The sequence below is a fragment of the Talpa europaea genome (genome assembly GCF_964194135.1).
Source record: "Talpa europaea genome assembly, chromosome: 6".
Taxonomy (NCBI): Eukaryota; Metazoa; Chordata; class Mammalia; order Eulipotyphla; family Talpidae; genus Talpa; species Talpa europaea.
The window spans coordinates 81,276,954-81,303,732 of NC_140072.1; the positions used below are offsets into that span (position 1 = coordinate 81,276,954).

General features: G+C 45.0%; 1 protein-coding gene across 1 annotated transcript in view; it reads left to right on the forward strand.

The window, feature by feature from the left end:
• FAM124A (family with sequence similarity 124 member A) overlaps positions 1-26,779 on the forward strand; it is a gene marked incomplete at both ends in the record, with an annotated part of 91,215 nt that overhangs the window by 22,918 nt on the left and 41,518 nt on the right. Inside the window, one exon of the mRNA XM_084235145.1 lies at positions 10,770-11,503. Coding sequence (XP_084091271.1) covers positions 10,770-11,503 — 734 coding nt within the window. The remainder of the gene's footprint in view (positions 1-10,769; positions 11,504-26,779) is intronic.

A 26,779-nucleotide genomic window follows, 5' to 3' on the forward strand; every position in this document is an offset into this window, starting at 1 on the left:
GTCTCTCTAACATGGATCCAGGGTCTCACTAGGCTGTGCAGGTGCTGGTGGGGATCTTGTGAGAGATAACAATGCTTCTCTAGGTTTGGGCAGGTGCTGGCAGGGTGCTGTCAGTCCCCTGTGGGGACTCTGTCAACCTGGATGGGCACTGGCTGGGTCTTGTAGAAGATCACAAGGCCTCTTCTGGGTTGAGTGGTGCTGGCAGTGTCTCTCCAGGCTCCTGGTCACTTTGGCATTCTAGGTGGGCCCTGGTGGGGTCTCACAGAAAGTTGCAAGGTCTCTGGTTGTCTGGGTGAGTGCTGGCAGGGTCTTGCTGAAGGTTGCGAGGCCTCTGCTGGTTTGGGCAGGGGTGCTGGTAGGTCTCACTGAAGGTCTCTTCTGTTGCTTCTTAAAAACAAGGTATTGATTATATACCTGCTCCTACCTCAGACAGCAGTAGCAGCAACAGCAAGGCTATCCTTGCTCTGCATATTTTTTATTCTTATTCATATCAATATTGTTGCTCTTAGTTTTCTTTCTAATGGGATAAAAGTTTGGAAATATTTGGGAAATGCTGTACAAAAAGCTGGGTCTTATCCACTAAAAGTTATAATACTCAGAATTGATGAGGAAAGTGAAGAGCATCTCATCAGACTTCCTTTCTTCTCTGTAAACTTACTCTTCTTCCACATTTGCTTCTATTTTGTACAACAAACTTATGGAAAGGAAGGAATATTCTATCTGCTGTCACAACATCTTTTATTTTTAGCTCACCCTGACATCTTTGGACATTATTATTTATACAAAGAGACTGAGCCATGCCGTGTGTGTTTGGAATACTTTCCTTCTTGTATCAAGTTATAAGAAGTCCTTTTCCTTGTCTGTAACGAGGAGAATTGGACTTCCTTTGTGATTCCACTTTAAATAGCTCATTGCCTAGGCTCAAGCATAGTGAGGCTTCAATATGTAGGGGTCACAGATAACTTGATTTTGAGGTTGGAAGTCTTTCATTGAGTTGGCATGCTTGAGTGGTCACCATTAGTTTGGATTATAACACTTTTATTCTCCATTAGAACTCTTTAGGAACCTCCAGTTACAGTGAGTATGAATTTTGCAGTCACATGCTGTGAAAATTGAACGCCTATATTTCTCTGTAATCAGGATGAACTTTAGCTGCTGCTCTCATTCCCTGGCAAGGTCTGCTATCTCTGGGGTCCCTGCCGCTGCAGTTGCAGACACGACCCTTCTCAGGAACCTTCTGGCATCTAGACTCAGGTCCTATCACCTTCTTCCAACCTGAACCACAAACCTGACATCTTCTGAACTGAAAATGAGGTGCTTGTAACATCATACATTCATCACACATTCTTCATGGGGCAAACCCTATATTCTAGGTGTCTAGCCTTTTTTTTTTTACTTGGAAAAGGTTTTCCTGGCTCTAAAACTCCACCTTTTTGACAAAGAATCTTGCCCATCAAGACTATTTCCTTTGCCATGATTGGATGGGAGGGGAGGAACACATAAATTCAGAAATTTAATTAATGGATTTATGTACCTCTCCCTTCCTGTTCAGCCATGAACAGCAGGCTGGACACTGAAGGTGGAAGGCAATGGGAAAAGTATATGAAAGGGAAATGTTGGTTATTAACTTTGAAATTTATCTGCTACCTCATTTCAAGCTTATTCCAGTTTTGTATTTTTCTAATATTGCTCATGTGTAAACACCTTTCTTCCTCAGTTAGGGTGTGAGCTCCCAAAGGAACCATGTCTTCTGCTTTCTTTGCGGTCTCAGGGCCATGAGTGTGAGTAGACACATGCTGAGGTGCGAAGGAGTGAGCCCCAAATTGAGAGTTGGAAGATGTTTGTTCTCTTTCTAGACCTGCCACTGACTAACCTCATCAATTTGAGCAGGTCACCTGACCTCGTCTTAAATGAGGGAGCTGGGCTCACCACCTCACCCTTCTTTCATTTTCGCTCATATCTTGCAGTTATTCTGCACCTGGTCTGCAAAGTCCAGGCTTCTAAGGAAACCTAGAAACAAGGACCAGGAACTTGTCCCTTATTCAAATTGCCAACACATTTGAATATTTTGTCTGATTTTATGTCAAAAAATAAGTCCAGGAGCTGTTCTTCTTACGTTGATAGTTTGATTATGAACAAAGCCATATTTCTACTGTGGCTTCCAGGATCTATTTAATAAGCCCATATGTAGTGTTTTTTCCTAGAACGGTTGTAAGCACTGATCTTTGTTCATCTGATTTCTTGACACCTTGCCAAAATAAATCCCTTCTTAAAATAAATCTTAATTAGGGCCTTCCCTGGTGGTGCAGGCAGTTGAGCGCTGCGCTGTGAAGCTGTCCGCAGCCTCTGCAGTGCTGGTTTGATCCTGGCCAGCCGGCCGGCAAGGCTCCCACATGGTGCGCAGCAGACCTCTCCTGTCACGCCTGCTGCTCCCCTCAGCAGTGTATTTCGTCAGTCTGCCTGTTCTGCTCCCCTCTCTGTCTCTGGTGAATCCTCTCACCCTCCCATGCATCTGGCCTATACCCCAGTTCTTGTATAATTAAATAAATAAATCTTTTAAAAAATCTTAATTACTATAATTACAAGGATTCCTCTAGTTCTGGTGAAGGCTGAGAGGCCTAGAGTTATTTAATGAACAAATCTTGGGATAGGCTTTGGTTACTATCCTCTTCTTTTGTCTGTTTTGTTTCAATAGATGTATTTTGCTTCTTAAAACAAGATGAATATTCTTACCATACCATATTGTTTGTAAGCCCTGCTACCATATCTCCAAATTCAGACTTTTGATGAAGTTCTGGGTCTCTCAGGATGAGTTTGCTACTGATTAAAATGACAGTACATAATGTGGTTCAAAGAATTGAAATATGGAGTAGAAGAAAGGACACTAGAATCTTTTCAGTCATTTTGTGCCCTTTAACTTTAATACACGAAGGGCCTTATTACATTGGTAGGCACTGGACTTTGCTGTGTGGGGGCCTGTCTCACATTCTCATGAACTTTCAAAATCATTACGGTCCTCAGGATTTAGATGACTCTGCTAGGAGTGCTTATGTTCCTAGCTGCATTTATTCCCAACAACTTCCTGGTCCTTTTCCAGAATTTATGTCAAGCTATGTCATAATATAAAGTGTCTTTGCAATGACTCTCTGGTTAGTATCTGGCCTTTCCTTCCTCCTCTTCTCATCAGGAAGGTTCATTTCAGAATGAGCTTAGAAATACATTTAATGTAAAACGGATGTCCCATTTCTAAGTGGAAAAAAATTCAGGATATCTAAAATATCTCCTCACTCTCTATAGTCTTTCTTAATAGTATCCTGTTTTCAGAATAAGCTCAGGAATGTGAGTCACACATCCAGATCTTTATCATTGTATCTGCAGAAGATGATGAAAATTGAGAGAACAGCCAAATAACTAGAATTCTACCTCAGCCATGTTACAAAAACTTGAGAGGGTTGAAGATCAGGAATGATTCTGTATTTTCCTATTCTATCAAATGAAATTACAGATTTTGGCTTGGCTTTTTCAGCTTACATTCTATTCTTCAGTTACAGGAAAGTTCTGTAAATTCAGGCTGAGAGAGGACCTTATTATCTATATTATAAATGGTGTGGGTGCCCCATGTTAAAAACACTGCATGTCACCTCATTGCTGCCAGGTTCCCACTACTCCCAACACTGCATCTAATGTTGACTTCAGTTTGGGGCTGGCAGTGGGATCAGTCTTCCCATTTTCACAGCCGAAAGTTGCAGACCACCCAATGGTCTTGTTGAAATCATAAAATTACTAATAATTGAGAAGTCTGAGGTTTTATCAGAGGCACTGGCAGGGCCAAATGGAATTGCTTCAATTTTTCAATTAGTTTAGTGGTTCAAGAAACTAGCTTAAAAAAAAAAAAAACTGAAAAAAAGAGATGAGGCAAGTTGATTCATTACATTCCAGATGAATAGGCTCTCCTGGGACGGAATTTGGAAGCCCCTGTGAAAGCATTTATTTTAGGCATTCCAGGAAGACCATGCAGCTCAACAGGGGAGGTTGGCCCACTCTGGCACTTCCCAGCACAGTGGATTTTACGTGCCTTGTTGCTCTAGAGCCTCTGCCCCCTCTGCTTTCTGTCCTGATTTTGCTGCCCAGCATCAGCCTACACTTGGGTATGTCCTCGTTATGTACTTCACCCACCCTTTCATCTGAGTTTTCTACCTCTTGATCATTGAGTCTGCTTGACAGGTCAGTAGATCAAGTATTCTAGCTCCTAATGTAAATAAGTTTATTCAACCTCTAAGGAGTTTATTCAACTCATGTGCATGAGGTTAGAGGACCTCCAGCTTAATGCTGGGGCTGGATTCCTTAAACCACACAATTTGCATCAGCTGGGGCTGCTCTCATTCAGATTCTGTCAGCCTCCAAGGGCCTTATGGACCACTGATGTGCTGGAAGTTCTTAGAGCCTGGAATGGTGCTTGGCAGTTTACGTAGCGGATAGTAAACAGTTATGACTGAAGTGTCTCTTTCACTTAGCTATCTGACTTCATCTACATTGGTTTCTTATCTGTCTTTCCCACTATATCATAAGATCTATGAAGGCAAAGACTGTTTTGCTTACCACTGCATCCTGTGGTGCCCAGCATGTAGTAGGTGCTCAATGAACAGTCCTTGATTAAATGAACAGTTGCAGTTATCAGTGATAAGTTGTGGATAAATTGACAGCAATATCAATCATTGCCAAAAACATCTAGCAAGAGGTATTTGAACTTACCATATCCTGGGACTCAGCCAGGCAGTCCCGTTGGGAGGAGAGATCTAGGGAATCAACTAGAAATACCTGCTGTTGGGATGTGCTTTAGGGACACAGCAGTTAGCCAACTTGGGGAGGGCCAGTCTGGAGCCACAGAGTATCAGGAGACAGTGCAGACATGGCTGGTGCGAAACCCGAGATGCAGAGAATGGCAGCAATGGGTTTCCGTGCACATGGCATTGAGAATGCCCAGTGGGAGATCCAGCATCCAGAAGGACATCTGTCACAAGCAGAGGACCTCAGTCTCCTCCCGCTCATCTGTCAGACCCACGTATGTCAGGGATTGCCAGGAACTTCCCAGGCATAATGGTCAGTACTTTCTCAGAAGACTGTCCTCCCAAGTGGCCTGAAAAAAGTGAGCCATCGTTTCTGTGATCAGGCAAGCAGGCTGAGGTTCAGGGTAGGAGCCCAACAAGATGAATGTAAGTATGAGGGACTTGAGAGCTAGAAAGCCAGATCCTTGGGGATGAACACAAGTGTAGGGTTCAGATAGCCCTTGCTCTTCCGGAGCTCACTGATCTTTGGCGAGTCAGTCAGCATTTCCCCTGCACAATGAAAATATACCTTTATTGTGGTATTGTTTCCAAAGATTAAATGACATAGTGTATGTAGAGGTTTTAGGATATTGTTAGCAAATAGGAGTTTAATGCACAATTACTGTTGTCTAAATTGTTTTCTCTTAAGAGACTAAGAAGGGGGGGGGTAGACAGAAGAGGTGAAATATTGGGGAGAAATGTAACAAATACTCAGATTCATAGTATACTTTACACCTCATAGAAACCCTGACCTAGTGCAATGCTTAAAGTTGCTTTGTTTGACTTCATCAAAAAATCTAATTGTATATAATCACATAGAAAAGAACCTTCCTTGTCCTTTTGGGAAGCACAAACTAATTTGAAAGCTTTGTTAACAATGTGTAAACAGCTCCCATCCTGTAACTGGTGTCTTTTACCTGGTTTGTTTTTGGTCTGTATCCTCCCTAACTGAACAGGTGCTCTCTGAGGTCTTTGAGAAGACATGTAATAGATATGATAACGGCAGAGAGCAGTCCCTGCTTTGCAGGAAGATATCGAGGCTTTTCATGACAATTAATAATTCACATTTTCTCTCCTGTCCATCAAATACCCAGTATCCCATCTAGCCCGCTGCATTCTCTGGCTCTTTAAACCAGTTTATTTTAGGGTCCTGTGCAGTGGGCACATGTTGGTGATGGCCAGAGCATACTATGTACCATGTGTTCTTTTCACTCTTCTTAGGGCAGGATTTTAGCCACTTACACCTCCTTTCTTCGCACAGTTTAAAGCAAGTGCTGGGGTTAGGTCTTCGTCTTCCTTCCTTGCTCTCCCTAGCAGTCAGGCAGTCAGCGCAAGTGGTGCCTGGTCAATGCCTTTCAGAGCCCAGCCCCTGCTCTGAGGCCTGGCATCTTGCCCTTTTGCAAAACAGTAAACATTCACTCACCCATGCAGACTTCAGCAAGGTCTTTGTTACTGCTCTCTGGGAAACCTTTGTGAGGCCCACAGACCGGTCCAGCTCTGAGGCCCCTGAGAGCTCTGACCCAGCACTCAGAAGCTACCTTATCCTGGGTCTCTACACTCCTAGGCCCCTCACCCCTGCTGCGAGCTTTCTTGTGTCACTCTTTGGCTTTTCTTTCCCTATTGCATCCACCTGCAATGCTGGCCTGGTTGGGTTGCCCTCAAGGGCAGTGCTCAGATGTAAAAACCTGGGTATGTGCCAAAAGGGAGGCTGATTCTGAGTTATTCTTCCTCAGAAACTCAGGGCTCGAAGAAGGAAGTTGTAAATGAGCATCCAAGATATGAAGCTATTGAGTGGTGACTGAGAGGTCAGTGGAGCTAGGGGTGGAGGAGAGGGAGGTGAGGTAGCAGCTGTGTGGCCAGAAAGGGATGGAGAGCAACAGCTGCTTGTTCTGCCATGAAGCAAATATGGTGGTGAGGATGAGCAACTCCTCTGCAGAGCCTGGAGGGGTGGCACAGACCCCGGTGCTGCAGCCAAGTGGTCATCTGTGGACTGTCTGTGTGGCCGTAGCAGCTCACTGCGCCTCACTGTGCCTTGCTCTCCCTGCCCTCTAAAATGGGTATGAGGATTCCCTTTAGGTTGTTGTGAGGATTAAGTGAGCTCATACTTGGAGAAGTGCTGGCCCACTGTGAGTGTCGTGTGTGAGCTAACACATCACCTCGTGCTCAAGACCCTGAAAGGGGATCAGCCTCTTAACGGGTCTTGAAGATCTCAAACATCTAAGGGGTTTGAGGGCACTAAAGAACCTGACCACTCTGATTTCATTTTCCAGATTCTTTCTACTCCATATATCGTTTATTATCACGGAAATCATCTGCAATTTTCTCAAGTAAATTCATCCCCCCAATTGTTGAAAACCATCCTGTCCCTCCCTGTTTATGTTAAGCATTCATTAATGTTTAGTAGTCACATTTCTTCACTGTTGGGAGATTAGGGTACCATGGCAAAGCAGTGTGCCCTCAAGATGGCTGTGGTGTCTTCTTCCTCTACTGGAGTTACTGACTGGTGGAAAAATATATTGGTTTGCATTTTCACTACATTTGTTTCAACCGGGTTTCTGCTGATAGCAGGGCTAATGTTCAGTGAAGCAGAAAGTAGCCTGGTGGGCAGAAAGAGCAAGTAAAGAAAAGAACCAGAATGATCCTTGAATTCTAAATGTTTTTTAAAGTCATCATGGTGAATTTTCACTATTCAAATGGATATGGGTACACACATTTATCAGATTACTACATAAAACAGATTACATTTCTTGCCTCCCCTGAGAGCACTTAAAACGTATGTAAATGCAAACAGAGACATGTTTTAAAGGAACAAGCCCTTGCTTTCTAAAGGTAACTGGCCCATCCTTAAATTCAACCTGTCACCTCAACAATGGGCTGGTCCAGTTGCCAACATAACGTCCCTCCTGGAAGTCACTCAGGCCTCTCAAGCCACCATGGCAAAATAGAATCCCTTATCTTTTCCTACAAACCTGCTCTTCTTCCTCTACTTCCTGCCTCAGTTAAGCGTGAACATCAGACCTGTTGTTCAAACCAGAAACAGAAGGAACACTGCTCTCCTGCTCCCACCCCCAAGCCTGTCACTTGGGACTCCTAAATTGCCTGACAATCTATACCTACTGATTCCACCTGCATCTATAAATATTGCTAAGTATCAACTATCCACAAACAGCAGCCTAAAGCAATAGTCATCTGTTTTTTCTGGTGTGTCTTGGGTCAGCTGATCTAGACCAGGCTCAGCTGGGTGGCTCTTACCATGTGTCTTGTGTTTCAAGTAGGGTGACTCTTGCCCACATATCTCTCATCCTTCTGACTATTCCCAGCATATTCTTCTTATGATGATGTCAGAAGCACAAGAAGCTGAAACATGTCATTGTTGTCTCTTTATATTGGAGAAGCTAAGCTTGTGGTCTGGTCCGAAGTCAGTGAGGAAATGCACTCCACCCACCTAGTGGGAAGAACTGGAGTCACATGGCAGCAAAGAAATAATGTTGAGTAAAGAACAAGGGCCTGTAATGCAATCTCATGTGCTGTCCCACCCTCCTTATCTCTTGTCTAGACTCTTCCCTTGTGCTCCATCTGCTTCCTTTGCTGACCCAAATTAAAATTAATTAAAATTTCCTAATTAAAATTTAAAATTTCCCCTTATCAATGATTGCCCCTTATCGGTAGAGTTGAAGCCCTGTTCTGTGTGGCTTCAACCCCCCTTTCTTCTACATCTGTTGCCATGTTTCAGAATTACCACCCCCTTTCCAAATGTGCTTGTTTTTTGTAGTTCTGAGCCTTCATAAAAGGTCTTCCCTCTCCAGAAGTGCTATTGCCATATTTGAGGTTACTCTAAGTGAGATGTCCTTTACCCCAAAGCTTCTCAGAGGAGGAAAAAAGTGGCTCATGCTTATATTTAACCCAAACAAATTGAGAAATACAAGCTTAGCTAGAGAGCAAGGAGGAGTTTAAATAACTCCACCTGCCCCTCCACAGTGACTAAGGGAGTACTGGAAGTTAACTTTGCTGTATTTCCTTAGTCATCCTTAGGTTTATCCTTAGGTTCCAGAAGCCTCACAGGTTCCTGAAAGCCTGTTGTAGAGTAGAAGGTATTATCTATTGACTAGGGGTCTAGTGTTGAATGATACAAAACTTTTCTTTTATAACACAACCATGCAGCAAGCCTGGTGTTTTATCCAGTGTTCAGCCAGAGGAACATCCATCTGGCTTGCTGCCTGTGGCAAGGCAGTACCTTCTCTCCTATATTGTAAATTCAAGGGACTTCCAGTGGTAATACTGTTTATTGATAATTTTTATCTCATGGTGACTTTAGACTCTAACCCCTCAACTGGATGCTACTCTGGTGGGTTTCCTATAGGCATCTCTCAGATTGAATTTTGATTTTTTATGTCTTTGTTTCCGAACTAAACCGTCACGTTCTCATTTGTGGCTTATGGTTCTTTGAAGGGCTGCTGCCTGTGGTTGTGCAGGTTGTAACAGCACAATTCTAAGGGAACCCTGTTCACCCCAGAGCCTGTAGCACCCGTGAGTGCAGCTTCCTTATTTCCCCGGGGCCTGGTACCTATTCAATGACTGCTCAAGAAATGGGTGAATGAATGAGTAAATAGGAAGGGAGGCAACAACAAACTAAACAGTTTCTAAGTAAGATACCTTAACAGAGTTGGACTAAAATATCAGACAGGTTTTGATCCAACAAAACTAAAACCATATTATTATTGGTTCATATGATGAAATGTACCTGTAAGCCCACTTGGAATATCTTGCTCACCTACAGCAACAAAAAATTACCTTTTTTCCTGTGAGCTGAGGGAGTTTATGGTTCCTAAGAGCACATCATATCTGACGAATGCTGATGACTTGGTTGCCCTCAGCCTAACCCTTGTGGGCATTGCAGACAGTCTGTGGGCATTGTATGAAGCCAGGTCTACATGGTGGGCAACTCCAGCCCTCAGTCACATTAGATTTAACGGTTTCTTGCCTCCCCTTAGATCCCATAAAACTCATGTAAATGCAAACAGAGCCATGTTTTAAAGGAGCAAGCCCTTGGTTTATATGATAGAATACACAGAATATTTGTTGGATCAAACCCTACCTGAAATCGCCGCTGTGGCCAGCAAAAAGCTGATCCCCTGGGAACATGTTCCCAGGTTAAACAGTCAGTTTCATCCTTGGAATTCGAGACTTCCCAGTGTTCTGCCAGAGGACATAGGGAGGGTAGCTGACCCACTTGAGCTGTGTTGGCTACTGTGCGGCCTTGGCCCAATGAGCAGCAATACACAGGTAGCGGTGCCCCCAGCTCCCGATGTTCCACCTCTAACCGCAGCCCCAGTAGGCTCTGACAACAAGAACATGGCATGTGCCCGGGTTCTCCCCCTGTGTCTCCCGCAGCAAGCTGATCATAACCAGACCACCCTACCATCCAGACACCATTGGCAGGACCCCTTGGCAGCCAGGGGGCTTGATCTTTCAGAGAGTAAGTGCCACCTGGCACAAAGCATAAGAAAGGATCCCATACGTGTTGGTTCGAGGAACAAGCAAAATTAATGAAACCAGAGGAGTGCAGGGTGCAGGAAAGATGTGTGGGATAAGGAGATAACAAATGGTGTACACTTAATGCACGTCTTTTCTGATGGCTCAGTTCTCCCTTCCAGATGAACGGACATCTAACTTCTGTGGCTGATGGAAGGTAAACTCAGCCCGATGAAGTACAGCGCAGAGGCTCTCCTAGCATTGCCCAGAGTGGATACCATTGTAGCAGTAGTTCTTTAGTTTGGGCTTCTAGGGTCCTACAACAAAAGTTTGCACATGAACTTGGGATCAGAAAATCATAACGATCGTCACATCAGTGCAGTTAGAATTTAGCATCTCTTCCTGCAGGTCTTACATGTCACCCTCATGACACAGTCGCAAATTCTTTGTTTTTCTTTTATGCGCTCCCAGGTGAACTTTCTGTGGAAGAAGCACAGGACCCTTTCCTGGTTAGCATCCACATCATTGCAGACCCGGGAGAATCCCAGCCCCTGCAGGAGGCCATCGACAAGGTCTTGGCTTGGATCCACCCAGACCTCCAGCTGTTCCGGGTCTCTGAGAGGAGGGCATACCGGCGGAAGAGGAAGCCCCCCAAGGCCACGCAGCCCGCGCTGGCCGTGGTGCTCTTCCTGCAGGAGGAGTACGGGGAGGAGCAGATCTTGCAGCTGCACCGCTCCCTGCAGCGGCCGCCCTGGCGCCACCACCACACGGAGCGCGTGCCTGGCAGGCTCCTGCCCTACCTGCCCTGCAGCCAGGACTTTTTCACTCTGGCCCCAGGGACCCCACTGTGGGCCATCCGGCCCGTGCACTATGGCAAGGAAATCGTGCGCTTCACCATCTACTGTCGCCACGACAACTATTCCGACATCCTCAAGTTCTATGAGCTGATCCTCAGGCGAAGCCCCAGCCAGAGGAAAACAGACTTCTGCATCTTCCCCATTTTCTCCAACCTGGATGTGGACATCCAGTTCTCCCTGAAAAGACTGCCCAGTGACCAGACCCCCGTCCCCACCGACTCCTCGGTGCTGGAGTTCCGAGTCAAGGACATCGGGGAGCTTGTTCCTCTCTTGCCCAACCCCTGCAGCCCCATCAGTGAGGGACGCTGGCAGACGGAGGACCACGATGGAAACAAGATCCTTCTGCAGGTACCTTGAGGAAAGTCTGTCTGTCTCCCTGTCTGTGTTGGGGGAACTGAGAAACAAGTGAGTCTCCCCTGCTGGGAACCTGAGTTAGTGGGTGCTATAGGGCAACGAAAAAGGAGAGATCAGTGATGCTCAGTCTGGCTCTGAGGTCAGGTCAAGGTGTGCAGACTACCTAAACCATGAAGGGCTCTTTCGCTTCACCGTCATGGTCATGTGCTGGGTGAGATGACTACCTGCTCCTCCCCAGGGTTCTCAAAGGCTGTTCCGGGAAATACCTGTGGCCTCTGGGGATTTCAGATGCACTTAGATCCCAAGGAGCTTGTTATTCATGATTTCCGAATGTGTTCCCTCACACTTAGGGTGTTTTTACCTATGTAAAGGAATTCCAGGAAAACCAGTCTATGGACATTGTAAATTATTATATATGGCCATTCAGTAGAGATGATATCTATACCCATGTGTCCCTCTGGAGTGCCCCCACCCTTCTGCTGGCAGTAGGTTGTTAAAACTTGGTGAGCTCTTGAAATACTACTTTCTCATAAGTGCTTTAAGGAGTAAGTGATTCCTTCGTACTTTATGTTTTCATTAAACTTGGAAAGGGGTAAGTAAATACATTTTAATGGATGCAGTAAATTCTCCTGTTACTTGTGGTTCATGTCTTGACTTAGTTACTGAACCCCTTTCTCCTCCCGTCCTTCCACTGGTGTCCCACACTCTTTAGAGATACTCTGTTTATAGCTTTAAGGACACCCTACACTTTACCTGTAAGTGTTTACCAAACCAAGACACTTCTGAAGTAACAGGTAAATAAGTTCTCAGTGTATGGGACTTTGGTTTTTTGGAAAATCCTCTGCCTCTGGCAGCTCAGTTTTTGCACTTGACTACCTGAAGTGAGAAAGCTAATAGTGAGTTAGGGGCCATTGTCTTGAAGGCGCTGCTTGTGAGTACTTGAATCATGGATACAGTTTCATAGTTTTTTGTTAGTTTTGGCATTGCACTTCAGGACTATAATCCACAGGTCATAAAATGAAATGCGAACTTAGTATGTGTCAGATAACTGGTTAAAACTACAACCAGGCCACACTGTTGTAGAAAGGTAACCTTGAGAAAGGTAACCTTGAGATATTTGCTATTTAAAGGAACTTAGTAATTTTCAGATTTCCCTTTGAACTATCTAGATGAAGAACTATATAATAAACTTATTCAATAAATTGAATGTTAGCATTTGCTCTGTCATCCTTTTAGAAGTGTAAGAAATTTTTTTCTGTTTCTGAAGACTACCAATTCTTTATGCAAAACATAATGCAGTGGCCATAAGTAAAATGAAAGGATTTTGTTTATAATGAAAGACCAAAATGGGGCCTCCCCAGGGGCGCAGTGGGTTGAGCGCAGCGCTGTGAAGCTGTCCGTAGCCTCTGCAGCACGGGTTTGATTCCTGGCTGGCCAGGGAGATACCCACATGGCACAGCAGACCTCTCCTGCCTCACCCACTGCTCCCCTCAGCAGTGTCTTGGGTCCAGCTGCCTGTTCTGCTCCCGCTCTATCTCTGGTGAATTCTCTCACCCTCCTGCGTCTCTGCCCTGTACTCAAGTTCTTGTGTAAATAAATAAATCTTTAAAAAAAAAAAAAAGACCAAAATGAAATTGATTGTCTCTGAAGGGATTTTTTCCCCTCTTTTGCAGTAATCAGAACAGTTTTCCTCTCTTGCTCCCTGTAATAACATAAATGAAAGAACAAAGTGTGAAAGCTTGACCTGCACTGCACTCAATGGAACCATGAAAAAATATTTTGAAGAAGATCCTTGTGTTTAAAAGGTTATAAAAAAAAAAAAAAACTCATAAAGGCGCAGGCTTTTGAAGTTAGCATCAGAGTGTGAAAAGAAAGATTTGTATCTTGGTGTCAGGAATGCAATCCTTTGTTTAAAATAACAATGTGTGGAGGAATTGAATGCACACGGGCAGCAATGACCACTCGCTGCTTGTAATTCCTCATTATGGCTCTTGGGACAGGTTACACTGACAGCTCCCCTGCAGGAAGCAACTGTCTGCTGTAGCATGAGATACACCCCTGCCCATATTTTGAAGTTACTTTTAAAAGTTTCCATCTTTAGCAAAACTAAGGTATTCAGGCCATCAGGGAAGGGATGCAGTTTAGCCATATTCTCCTTAGCAGTATGTTTTCTAAGGCTCCAGTTTCTTTTTTTTTTCCTTTTAAAGATTTATTTATTTATTTATATGCACACTGGGTATAGTCAGAAGCGCGGGAGGGTAAGAGGATTTACCAGAGACAGAGCAGGGAACAGAACAGGCAAACTGACGAAGTACACTGCTGAGGGGAGCAGCGGGCATGGCAGGAGAGGTCTGCGCACCATGTGGGACCCTCGCCAGCCAGCCAGGGATCAAACTGGCACTGCAGAGGCTGCAGGCAGCTTTGCAGCCCAGCGCTCAACCGCTGCGCCACTGGGGAGGCCCTAAGGCTCCATTTTCAACTATAATTTTCTCTAAATGATTTTGTATGGTCAGGCGGGGTTATACAGGGAAGAAAATCTTAGATGGGTAGTTTTCATTTTTTTTTCTGAAAATATAGATTGCATTTTATTTTTTCATCCTGCCCTGTTGACTTATATTCCCATATTTCAGAGACTCCTCCTCCCACTTAATTCCTTTGGAGAAGAAAACCCGAGAGGCCTTTATTTCTGAAAGTGCCTCAACCTTTTATAACAATTTGAAAATGTGTTTTACTCAGACCTAAGAAGATGGAAAAAACCCATCCTCCTCCTGCAACTTACCTGTCCTCCTTTCTTGGCATTGCCTGATGTAGGTAGAAAAGGCAGGGAGATAGGGAGGTGGCGGGGGGGGGGGTAGTTTTTAGCATCAGGAGTTGCTGAGATCACTCTAGAAAATGCATGTCAGAAACTTGCATCAGTACTTGATACTGAATTTTAGCCTTCAGAAGTCAAGGAGACCTGTGATTTATGAATCTTTCCACTAAATTAACATTATATTTTGAACATAATAGTTACTTTTTACATTTTTATTGAAGAATATTATAAACATTATACATACTGAAAAATGCACCCACCATAAATGCACAACTCAATGAATTTTCACAAATTGAACATTTGAATTAGTAGCACCGGGGTGAAGAAACAGAAGCGAAAGCTCCCCTCCCTCAGCCCTGGCCTTCCTGCCCTGTAATGAACACACTAGTCTGTACTACAGGGGAAGGAGTGCTAGTCAAAACATTGGGACTATGGCTATTACCTCTTTTTGTGTTTATATGTAGATCTCACTTTAAAAAAAAAAAAAAGATTTAAGATGGTTGACAAAGATAGATGCCAAGGGCCTCCCTGGTGGCGCAGCGGTTGAGCGCTGGGTTGCAAAGTTGCCCGCGGCCTCTGCGGCGCCAGTTCGATCCCCGGCTGCTCCCCGCCCACCGGGGGAGGATCCCACATGGCGCGCGGACCTCTCCTGCGGCACCCACTGCTCCCCTCAGCAGTGTATTTCGTCGTCGGTTTGCTGTTATGTTCCCCACTCTGGCTCTGGTGAATTCTCTCATCCTCCCGCGCTTCTGACTGTACCCAGTGCTTGTATAAACAAAACAAACAAACAAATAAATAAATAAAACATGCCTCTATTAAAAAAAAAATAGATGCCAATAAGAAGTTTAATAAAAATATTGGCATACTGACAGTATTTGAAATGAAGGATAAATATGATTGGAAAGTACAGTGAACCAAGTGTTGAGGCCCAGGGCAAGTGATGGTTAATTAGGCAACTTCCGGAGCAGCACAGGCAGGGACTTTGGAGAGTTAAGAAAGCTGCTGAGATAAGGACAGAGACATCCAGGAGGGCTAATGAGGGCAGTAAATTTTAAGGCTAATAAGGACAGTAAATTTTAAAAGACTTGGACAGGGGCGGGGAAAGAAAGACTAAGTAAGAAAAGAGCTGTAAAGCTGGACACAGCTGCCCGGGGAAGTACAGCCGCTGAGAGCCAGTCACAGAGAGGATGATTAGATTTTATAATAGAGAAAAAAGATTTAAATACCTCCCAGACACTGACTCATTCAGCTTCCTTGCCCCTCCCTGGCCTGGTTCAACCAGCCTGCGAGTCCCACTTTATTTCTGTTCCCTTTCTCCTTAATAAACTTTACCTTAGCTCTATTTCTTTAAACAAATTTGCCTCTTTTCACTTGCTTTCCTGAGCGGCAGCAAAGTTCCTGCTGTGGCTTTGTGAGATACCAGCCAGTGGTGGTCTAGTGGCTGGGGCTCAGCACTGCCACTGCAGCCTGGGATCCTGTAGGGTAAATGGTTTTTCAGGCTTTTCTGCCCTCCCACCATTAGGATTGCCCTGCCTGATGGGGCACCTGCAGTTGTTACATTGTTGTAAGCTGTGTTGTTTACTTCTGTGGGCCATGGGAAGAGTATTGAGATAGTCCCTCACCAAGAGAAGAAGCAGAAGAGGCAGGAGAGAGAAGGGGAGAAAGAACACCAGGGAAGCCCAGAGTGAAGACTTGCTAGGGGAGGTCTGCCAGTGTTACAACTTAGTCCATGCCTGCCATGCACCTGGTTGCTGCACTACATGTAAAAGCTCAATAAAAGCCTGAGAAAGCCACCAAGGGCTCCAGGATTCTCGTTTACCCCTTCTGCCGGATCAGAAAACCTGCCCTGTCCCCATCCTGCCACTACAGATCCATTCCTACCTTAAATCTTTTTTTTTTTTTTAAAGTGAGATCTACATATAAACACAAAAAGAGGTAATAGCCATAGTCCCAATGTTTTGACTAGCACTCCTTCCCCTGTAGTAGAGAGTACTGTGTTCATTACAGGGCAGGCAGGCCAGGGCTGAGGGAGGGGAGCTTTCGCTTCTGTTTCTTCACCCCGGTGCTACTAATTCAAATGTTCAATTTGTGAAAATTCATTGAGTTGTGCATTTATGGTGGGTGCATTTTTCAGTATGTATAGTGTTTATAATATTCTTCAATAAGGTCTGAAAAGCTGAAATTAGGGTATCAGTGTGACCTCGAGAACGCTTGTCATTTCCTGTCTGTTCTGTTGAGTTGTGCTGTTCACTCGATAGCCACTAGCTATGTTTGCACATTTCAACTTAAAATTTAAGATAATAAAATACAAAGCTCAGTTCCCCTTGCCTCAGTAGACACATTCCAGGGTCTCAGTAGACACATGCAACTAGTGGCCACCATATTGGAGAGCACAAATACAAAATATCTTCTCAGAAAATTTTGAACAGGATTGCTCAGAAATAGTTTCCAAATTTGACTGAGTTATCTAACAGCAAAAGCAACATGGAAAATCATCAGTGTTAGGACTTAGTATCTATGCGGTGAAAATAACTATGCTTTGGAGACAGAAGTATTCCTTGTTCTGAGTCCTGGCAGCACTGCCCCCAACCCTTGCATGTCCACTGATATGAACAAGAGTAACGCGCTCTACCTGACAGCTGCAGCAGGGCCTCCCATGCCTCTTCCTTACACAGCACCTGCTGTGCTGGCCCCGGTGCCCTGCGGTGCACTGCAGAAAAGCACAAAGAGAGGCTGGGCAAAACAAAGTGGTCCCCCCTTGTCACTTCCCACAGGAAGGGATACACCTGCAGATATTTTCCAAAAATATGTTTCTCTTGGTCAAGCTTTCGGTAGCTAGGGAGTAACAGTGAACTTGACTCTTTAGTCACAGCTGCCCGCCTGGCATGCAACTCTTCCATGAAGCTGGTACAGGACAGTCATCTGGTTAGGAGTTGGTGCCTCAACTTCGTCTGGGGTTCCCAAAGACCACATGGAGCCAGAGATGCAAAAGCAAAAAGGCTTTATTGCTAGCTTAAGCTAGGGTCCGACTCTGCCTGGAGTACTGACACAGCAGTCTCATCAGGTTGAGAGAGGGACCCCCTCCCAGAGCAACCAGCTGTTTTTGTACTTTGTTGACAGGATGCGGGGACTTTTCACATCTGGGGCAGGGTCCACCCTGATTGGATAGCTCTCATGGTGCCAGCTAAGTTTCGTTTACCCTTGGCTTGTGGTTTTTGCCTCGAAACGAAACTAGCTGTGCCCTTTTGAGATGGCAGTTATTTCTCAAAATGGCTGCAGTCTTGCTCATCTTATAATCCCTGCCACTCAGCCATGATGCATGCTGACTTCTTAGGGAGTTTTGAGGGGCTCACAGAATGTAGGCTTGAATGGAAGGTCACATGCTTCTTTGGAGGCCTGCACAGGAGTGTGATGGGCAAGGCCAAAGTTCTCTTTAAGAAGCAATTTGGGATCCATGCAAACACAGACAAAAGCACGGGTGAGGACCCAACATTCAATTCCATAAAGCAAATGTGGCTAAATTTTAGGCTGGAAAATACTGGCAGTAGGCTGCCCTGTGCACTTAAAGTAGCAAGGTAACTTAACAGCAGTGTCGGAGCGTGCAGAAGACTGCTTCCGTACAGGATGGTTACCAGCTGTTCTCTGTGTCCTGTTTAAGACTGAAGAGGAAATTAGCTCAAACCAAACATTTTAAGTAAGATTTAAAAGACAAGAAATCCTGACACAAAGAATTGTTACTAGTTGGAAGAGTTGCCTGACTCAATCTCTGGGCTTCCCTGGAAAGCTTTTAGGGTCCCATCCAGGCAGGTTGGTGTGCTTATCCTCTTCCCTCAACAAGGAGCTTGACGAGATAATCACTTCTGTCAGAACAGGGAGGATGCAATGGAGGAGGATGCGATGGAGCAACTGAGTGGGCTCCAGAAATGTAATTTTTTTTAGTTTTGGTAAAATACATATAACAATAAAATGACCGTCCTAACTATTTTTAAGTGTCTAGTTCACTAATGTTAAGCATAGGCATGTTGTTGTGCAGCCAAATCTCTGGAACCTATTCACCTTGTAAAACTGAAACTCTACACCCATTAAACGCCTCGTCCTCATTCCCTCTGCTCCCTCAGCTCCTGGCGACCAGTGTCCTACTTTCTGTCTGAATTTGACTACTCTAGATACCTCAGATAAGTGGAATCATAAAGTCCTTTTGTGTCTGGTTTATTTCACTTAGAATAACATTTTCATCCAGGTCGTAGCATCAGTCGGAATTTTCTCCTTCTTTAAGGCTGAGTAATATTTCATTATATGAATACGCCACATTGTTCATCCATCGCTAAGACGCTTGAATTGCTTACCCCATTGAGCAGTGGTAAATAATGCTGCCATGAACATGGCCATACAGATACTGCTTTGAGTCCCTGTTTTTACTTCCTTTGGGTTTATATTCAGAAGAGCAATTGCTGGGCCATGTGGAAATCCCGTTTGATTTTTTAGGGAACCACCATAGTGTTTTCATAGCAGCTGTGTCATTTTACATTTCCATTTTTAACACACAAGGTGGACTTTTTTTTCCAAGAAAGCAGACAAAGCCTTGCTCTTTCCGAGGTGTACGGTGTATTATTTTCTGCTCTAGGAGATGTAGAGGGTGATAAAGATTGGAAAAAATTCAATGGAGGAGGATGCGATTGAGCAGCTTGGTCGGCTCCGGAAATGGAACTGAGGCTTGCTTTATGAAATGAGGGTTGCTTTATTATACTTCACCTTACGCATCCCAAATTATTCTTCACAGCAAAATTTTTAACCCAAGGGCCTTTTTCCACAGCACAATTTGCGTGTTGTGTTTATGTGCAGCACCATAAAAGGTGCCCTAGGCCATTCTCTTTTAAGATTAAGACTTTCCAAAGGCTTCCCATGGCCCTTGCTTTCCCTTCCAGATATTCAGCAAGCCCTTAGACTTGTCATTAAGTGGCTATTCCTTATCTCCCTGGCTTTTAATCTCACCTCTTTCCCCTCTTGCTCTCTCCACACCTTCCTTATTGGTCTCCTCAGATGTAGAGAGCTCATTCCTGCCTCAGGATCTTTGCACTTTCTCTTCCCTCTGCCTGGAATGATCTTCAGTATCTTCACATGGCAGGTTCTTACCACTCAGGATGCAGGGACACCTCCTCTGCCTGCCCCACCTAAAGTAGCTCCATTCACCTGACCCCCCCAGCACTCTCTAATACATCACCTCCTTTTTCTTTTTATATTCTTATCGCTATCTGAAATTATTTTGTATAGTTATGTGTTTACTCAATAGTATCTGTCCCCATCACTACATTGTCAAGTGAGTAATTTGAATTGGAGGAAGAGGATCAGAGGCCATCACTGGAGTCAAATGGGTCCACAACCCCTCTCTGATCTTTTATGTCTGGATTATGACCCCACACTGAGAAAAAAACCTTTGGTGAACATTTATTGGAAATCCCTGTGGGCCAGTCCCTCGCCCTCTTTCAATAGCTTCAGTCCAGTGGATGCAACAGACATGCATGTCAAAAAGTCTAGAAACTCACGTGTGCCATGTTTGACATGACTTTGGAGTTCATATGGACTTTGGAGTGTATTTGCGTTGAATCCTGATTCTTGTTACTTGCTGAGTGACCCTGGGCATGTGACGTCAAATTGTGGCAACTCCATTTCCCAATTTGAACATTTAGGATAATTCTTATTTTACAGTGTTAATGGGACATCAGAATGAATGCCTTTGAAGTACCCCTTGGTCACATCAATGAAGCAGTGAACAGTATCTGATATAAACAAAGTGGATTGGTTTATTGCCCCAAGGTAGGACGGACAATAATGAAAGGCTTTTTAGCAGAGCTCATGCCTGCCTTGAGTTGAGCTGAAGCCAAGTTGGGTGAAGGGAGCCCCAGGGCGGCAAAAGGCACAGAGGCCGGGCCAGGGCTACTGGTGGGACTGGACAGCTATCTGGGCTCCAAGCTGCCGTCCTGAGGGCAGAGAGGTATCTGATGAAAAATCAGTTCAGAAAAGGACAAGCCATTCTTCTGGTTTTTTGGACAAAAAGAAAAACAAACACTGAGTCATTTTGAGTGCCCCAGTCTCTAGAGACCCTGCTTACTCCCCTTGCAGAATACACACAGAATCTACCTCCTCCTCACTGCCACCGCTGGCCTTGAGCCTCAGGGGAGCCTCGGGAGCCTCCTGACCAATCTGCTTCTGCCCTCACCTTTCTCCAGTCCATTGTCCACTGACAAGTCATATCATGTCACTCATCTGTTTACAACCCCCAGTGACTGCCCATCCTGCCCCAGTTTTCTCACAGAGGCCTTTGGGGCCCCAACTTACCTCCTAGCTCCCCTCTCCTCTTTTCTCCCCTCCCCTCCCCTCTCTTTGACTCACGACCCTCACCTCACCTCACCTCACAACCCTCACCTCACCCTCACCTCATTGTGGCTCCTTGAGATCACCCTGAGCCCGCTCTGTCCCTGCTGCCCGTAACACCCCCAGTTGGCCACATGGCTCACTCCCTCACCCCCTTCATCTCTCTGCTCAGTGCCACCTCATTAGCAAGGCCTTCCCTGGCCACTCTGAAAAACACCCTCCTTCTCCTGTCCCTCACATGCAGACACACAGGTGACCGCCCCCTCTGCCCTGCTTGCTTTTCTCAACAGCACTGTCACCTCTACCCACACTAGGTACTGACTGAATTACAGGCTCGTCTGGCCCCCCACCTGGAGGGCCACTGCTGTATCCTCTGCTGTATCCCTAGTGCCTCCTAGTTTCTGGCACATATTAGACAGTCAGTGTTTGAATAAATAAAAGGAAAAAGAGAAGGCTGAGAGGTGTGAAATTTGGACTGTTTCAGGTGTGCCTGGTGGAGGCAGACTGAACATGGGCCTGGTAGTTAGAAAGTGGTTGGGGGTAGGATGTAGAATGGAAAGGCCCACAGGAGGCCCTGTGTGTCTTCCCTTCCGCACACACAGTGGTGCTGTGCTAACAGCAGCCCTTCTCCCACTGCCCTGCCACCCGGCAGTGAAGAGGACCCCCTTCTCCCAGAGGGGCTAGAGGAATAAGGAGAGGGTTCTGCTAACATCTGTGGGAAGATCAAAGGATAAGCAGGGGTCCACCCCCAAACCTGGTACCCGTGCTTCTAGCTGCCAGAGATGGGGACACACCATCTCCAATGGGTCAGCTTCTTGCCTGAGTATATACTTATGCTGGGAAATCTTCTCAAGAAATAATGATAATAAATGAAGCTATAATCAATATTAATCACATGTCCAGTAGGTGCTGTGCTTTGGGCTAAGTATACTGTACTACCTCACTTAACCCTCTCAGCATTTGTACAATTCCCTGCCCACCTGCAGATGTACACCTGAGATTTAGGCCAGGTAACTGCATCTCCCAGTCCTACCAGCAGGTGGGGGGCTGGGAGTGGACTTAGATACATTTGACTCATGTGCCCGTGCAGGCTGCATGCCCCCTGCCCTTTATCAAGGAACCCAGCAATGTTACATGGGAATTATATCTCAAAAAACAAAAAAATTACAAGGTGTAAGAGGTGTCTGGAGGCTGAGCAGAGCCTACTAAAACTGTTTTCATCTTGTTCCCAGCCCCAAGCCCAATGTCCATGCCCAATACACAGGTACTCAGGTACCTACACAGGGAGATTTATCTTGTTTCTCTGTCCCCCTGGCGTGGTATCCTTAGGGTGGGGTGCCGTGACCCGTGGGGCAGGGCAACCACACATGGAAGCTGGGAGACACTCACCATGTGAACACAAGCTGGGCATGCCAGCTTGTATGCCCCTGAGGTTTACGCCTTCCAGTCCATACTGAAGAAAACTGGTTTTCAGGGCCTCCCTGATGGCCAAGGGTTAAGTCTCAGTGCTACCACCGTGAAGTTCTACCACTATGGATGACCTGAGTTTGATCCCCAGCCAGGGAACTGACCCATATATGGCACAGCAGACCTCTCCTGTCTCATGTGCTGCTCCCCTCAGCAGTGTATTGCAGTAGATCTGCCTGTTCTGCTCCCCACTTTGTCTCTGGTGAATCCTCTCTTCCCCCAACATCTCTGGCCTGCACCCCAGTTCTTCTATGCAAAAATAAAATCTTTAAATATATATATGCATACATATAGCAATTTAAAAAATTAAAACTATTTTTCTTTAACGCAACTGCATTGCAACTTCATTGCATGCACTGGGTTATTTTACCTGTTACTCAGGGTGGTTAAAAGTCACCCCCAGAAAAGCATTTCCCAGACCATCACCTAGGTTTCATAGTCCTGTTGTTGCATGGCAACTCCAAAAGGAGATGGGATAGCCCGAGTGTGAGTCCTCACCCTCACTCTAAAAAAATAACATAACAAAACTCAGCTGCAGGCACCCATAGAAAGGTTGATAAAAGATTTATTTACAAAGGGGAAATGAAAAAAGGGGGAACCCAGGAAGAAAGAGTAAGAGAGAGAGGGATTAATTGGTCAGTGCATCTTACTGGTAATGCTGTCTGAGCTGGGACCCCAAGAGCACACTGAAGGCAGACAAAACCAACAGAGCACGCACGAGCCCCAATGTCTTTGGTTTATACCAAGTGTGGCTGCTTAACTTCACCTTCAGTTCTAGCAATCCCCCCCCTTCAGGAAGCCATGAATCGTGGCAGATTCATGGCGTGGTGGAATTTGTAGTCATTGGCTCCTGGGCTCTCTGGCATAGAGCTGGGGGTGGAATCCATAAAACATCAGTGGGTGAAGTTCATGCAGGACATGCTTTTCCCCCAACACTGGTTGTATAAGTAACATCATAGTCCTTTCAGGCATGGAAGAAAGAGAAAAATTCTTTTTTTTTTGGGGGGGGGGGGAACTAGCCTGCCCATCTATGGTTATCAGCCTTGGCAGGACTTAAATGGCAGATCTTAATGGCAGAGAGAGAGCAGTCAGGAATTGTAAGGGATGTTTTCCACTCTCCTTCTTAGAGCAGCTTTCCCCCAACCTACAGTTTGATCTGGCCAGGGTTCTGCTTTCGAAGGTTAGTGATAGATCTGGAATACAGTGCTGCTGTTTCTGTGGGTGGCAAGTGACTTGCAGCAGGCAGGGTCTATCCTCTGTTGGCAACCACATTATTCCTGTAAGAGAACTGCAACATAAATGGACTGTCCAGCATTTCAGAAGCTGCTGGAATCAGCAACATTGAATATTTCCTCTCAGCTACACATGGTACTGGGAATGAATAAGAGGAACAAGAATCTCTATGCTCCAGGTTCACGGCCAGCCCAGACCACACACAGGGTGTGTCATGCACTAGCCATAATTCAGGGAAGTGGGGTGCAGTGGGTAGTGGGTATGCTGGAGGGGCACCTCTCATAGGGTGGGGAAGACAGGAAGGCTATAGCAATGCTTCCTGAGTGCCCAAAATTAGAGCAATTTGAGTTCAGATCCATTGGTCTAGACCAAATCCTGCTTGTTGTTATGTCAGAATGATGTAACTGAAGCACCAGACCAAAAAACCTGCTTTAATTTTAATTTCTTCCTGTGTTAATATATTTTTTGTTTCCAATTTTCTTATTTTTATTACATTAGATATAAAATCAAATTACCCAAATTTTTTTTTTTTTATAGAGGCATGCTTTATTTATTTGTTTGCTGGTTTGTTTGTTTTGTTTATACATGTACTGGGTACAGTCAGAAGCGCGGGAGGGTGAGAGAATTCACCAGAGCCAGAGCGGGGAGCAGAGCAGACAGAAGGACCGAAGTACACTGCTGAGGGGAGCAGCGGGTGGCAGGAGAGGTCTGCGCGCCATGTGGGACCCTCCTCCGGTGGCTGGGGAGCAGCCGGGGATCGAACCGGCGCCGCAGAGGCCGTGCGCAGTTTCGCAACCCAGCGCTCAACCGCTGCGCCACCGGGGAGGCCCTACCCAAATATTTTTGAAAAATAGATTTAAAAAAAAAAAAATCACTGTCACTTTTACTACCAGCATAGCAGAGCACTCTGGTATTTTTCCCCCAACTTTTTTTTTTATTATTGACCTTGTTAATGTTTTGGCATTATCGGATTTACCCCCACTCAGTCACCACAGCATCCCCACCACCAAGCAACCACAGTCCTCTGTCATAGCCCATTTGTTCCCCCTTATTCCCTGTTGTTCTCCCCCTTCTCCTTTTCCTGTCCCTCCTGGATGCCTCAAATCTATGGGCAACTTTCAAGGATCAGTTTTAAAGTTTGTCTTTGATCTTTCATTTGGTTTCTCTATACTCCACATATAACTGAAACCATGTGACATTTACTTTTCTCTATTATCGTTCTTTCATTGTGCAGAAGCTTTTTACTTTGATATAGTCTCAATTGTTCATATTTTGTTTTCCTTCCTGCTGTGGACAAATCCACAAAGATATCTCTCAAACTTAATGTCATGGAGTGTTTTGCCTATGTTTTCTTCTACAAATTTTATGATTTCATAGCTTACATCCAAGTTTTTTATCCATTTTGAGTTCAGTTTTGTGTATGGTATGAGGCAGTGGTCTAGTTTCATTATTTTGGCATGTGGCTTTCCAGTTTTTCCAGCACCATGTACTGAAGGGGCTTTCCTTGTTCCAGTATATATTCTTCACTCTTTTGTCATAAATTAGCCCTCCATATATGTGTGGGTTTATTTCTGGGCTCTAAATTCTACTCCCTTGATCTGTGTCTCTGTTTTTATCCAAGTACCATGCTGTTTTAATTATTATGGCTTTATGGTATAGTTTGAAGTCTATCTTCTAGGTGTTTTTTGTCATTTAAACTGTGTGTCAATTTTCTTTAAACCTTTTTATTTACTACTTTCTTTCTCATTTGTCACAAAAAATGTAGGAAAAGAATCTTTTGCCAAATGGGCTTTAGACCCTTTGGTTAGTTTTCTCTTTCACACAGTCAGCTTTCATTCACTCAAATGGAAAGTCAAACATTAGTTTAGTCTGAAACAACTTTCTGCCTGATTCTTGGCTTGATGCTGAGAGAATGAGCCTTGGACCCCCAGCAATTTTATGTGAAGGAAATCTCCCTCCCTCTTGTATTCAGACACAGCTTTGCCACCCCAAAAGCTTACATTGGTTTATTGTTCATTTGTTTAATTACCTGAAAGAAGTCACTTTCTTCCTGAGTTGTCTGGAAGGGGGTGTGGGAGGATCCAGTCAATATGTTTCAATGCAGCTGTCTCAGAGCCTGCTCACAGCAAGCTCTCTCAATAAACACCTGCTTAAAAAATAAACCAGAAATAACAAAACCCACGTTGCAAGAATCAAGTGTCCTCAGAAGTATAGAACCACCCACCCAGGCTATAGGGTATATAAAGGGCCCCTGGGCCTCCAAACACCCCTGCAGTAGTCAGCAGCAGCCAGTCAGGCTCAGACTGTGGGTGGAACCCCTCACCTCTCCCACTGAGTGACTGCTGCTGTGAACCCTCTCTCTGCTGTGTGAACCAAAGGTGGGAGAGAGAAATAGTGGGCCCTGAAGGGAAGCAGGAGTTAAGGAGTGAAAGGCCTCATTCAGGGCAGGGGTTGGGGGTTGGAGAGGGAGCTGCCAGGAGAAGGCAGGCAGTAGCAGGAGGCAGAACCTGGACAACCTCCAGTCCTGGCTTGCAGGATAGTCCAATCATCTGCTGGAAGCCACTGGCCTGAACACTACAATGCCAACTCTGCTACCAGGAGACCAAGTTGAGTGTACATTAGCTGGCAGATTGGCCAGAGCACCCTTTGTGTGCATTCTGCAACACAGAAAGGAAAACGGCTGATGTGATAGTTCTGCTTTGCCCAGAATGGTTCCCAGCCTCTTTGCCCACCTTCCTGCCCCCGACCTCGCTGGCTAAGTTCCTGCCACAAGAACATTGTGCATCCCCTGACAGAAAAGGGACTGTTACTAACAAGTGTCAGAGCCACATCTTCACAGTGTCTCAATGGGGGGCTTTAGACTCCATGATTGTGAGTAGGGGAACCTGATTGAACCAAACATAGCATTCTGCCTGGCCATGTAATTATCTTCAGCCCACTCTGGGAAGAAAGCAAGTCATGTATACCTCATTTCACTTATTACAAAGTTAACATGATGTTGTTTCATTTTATTTTTTTCTTCTTCAGAACTTCTTAGTATCTGTATTTGGAATGTATAAGTTATAAACTGGCTTATTTATAAAAACAGTTAAGTATATTGAGAAGGAGAGAGCAGCATAGTTGGCCTGATAAACAGAACAGAAAGCATATAAGAAAGACAGAAAGGACTTGAGGGTGAAGTAGTGAACTTCCTGAACGCCAAACAGAGAAACACAGTTTTCATTATTTGAAATAAATAACCTAGATCTGAAAAACTTTCCTAGGTACTAAATGTCAGTAGCTTCCTCTTACAAGAATCAGCCAGGGTAACAGCGGGTGGATGGTCTTCCACTATGACTCTTCGGAAGATGCAGAAATGTTTTTCATGTGATCATGGATAAAGGCAA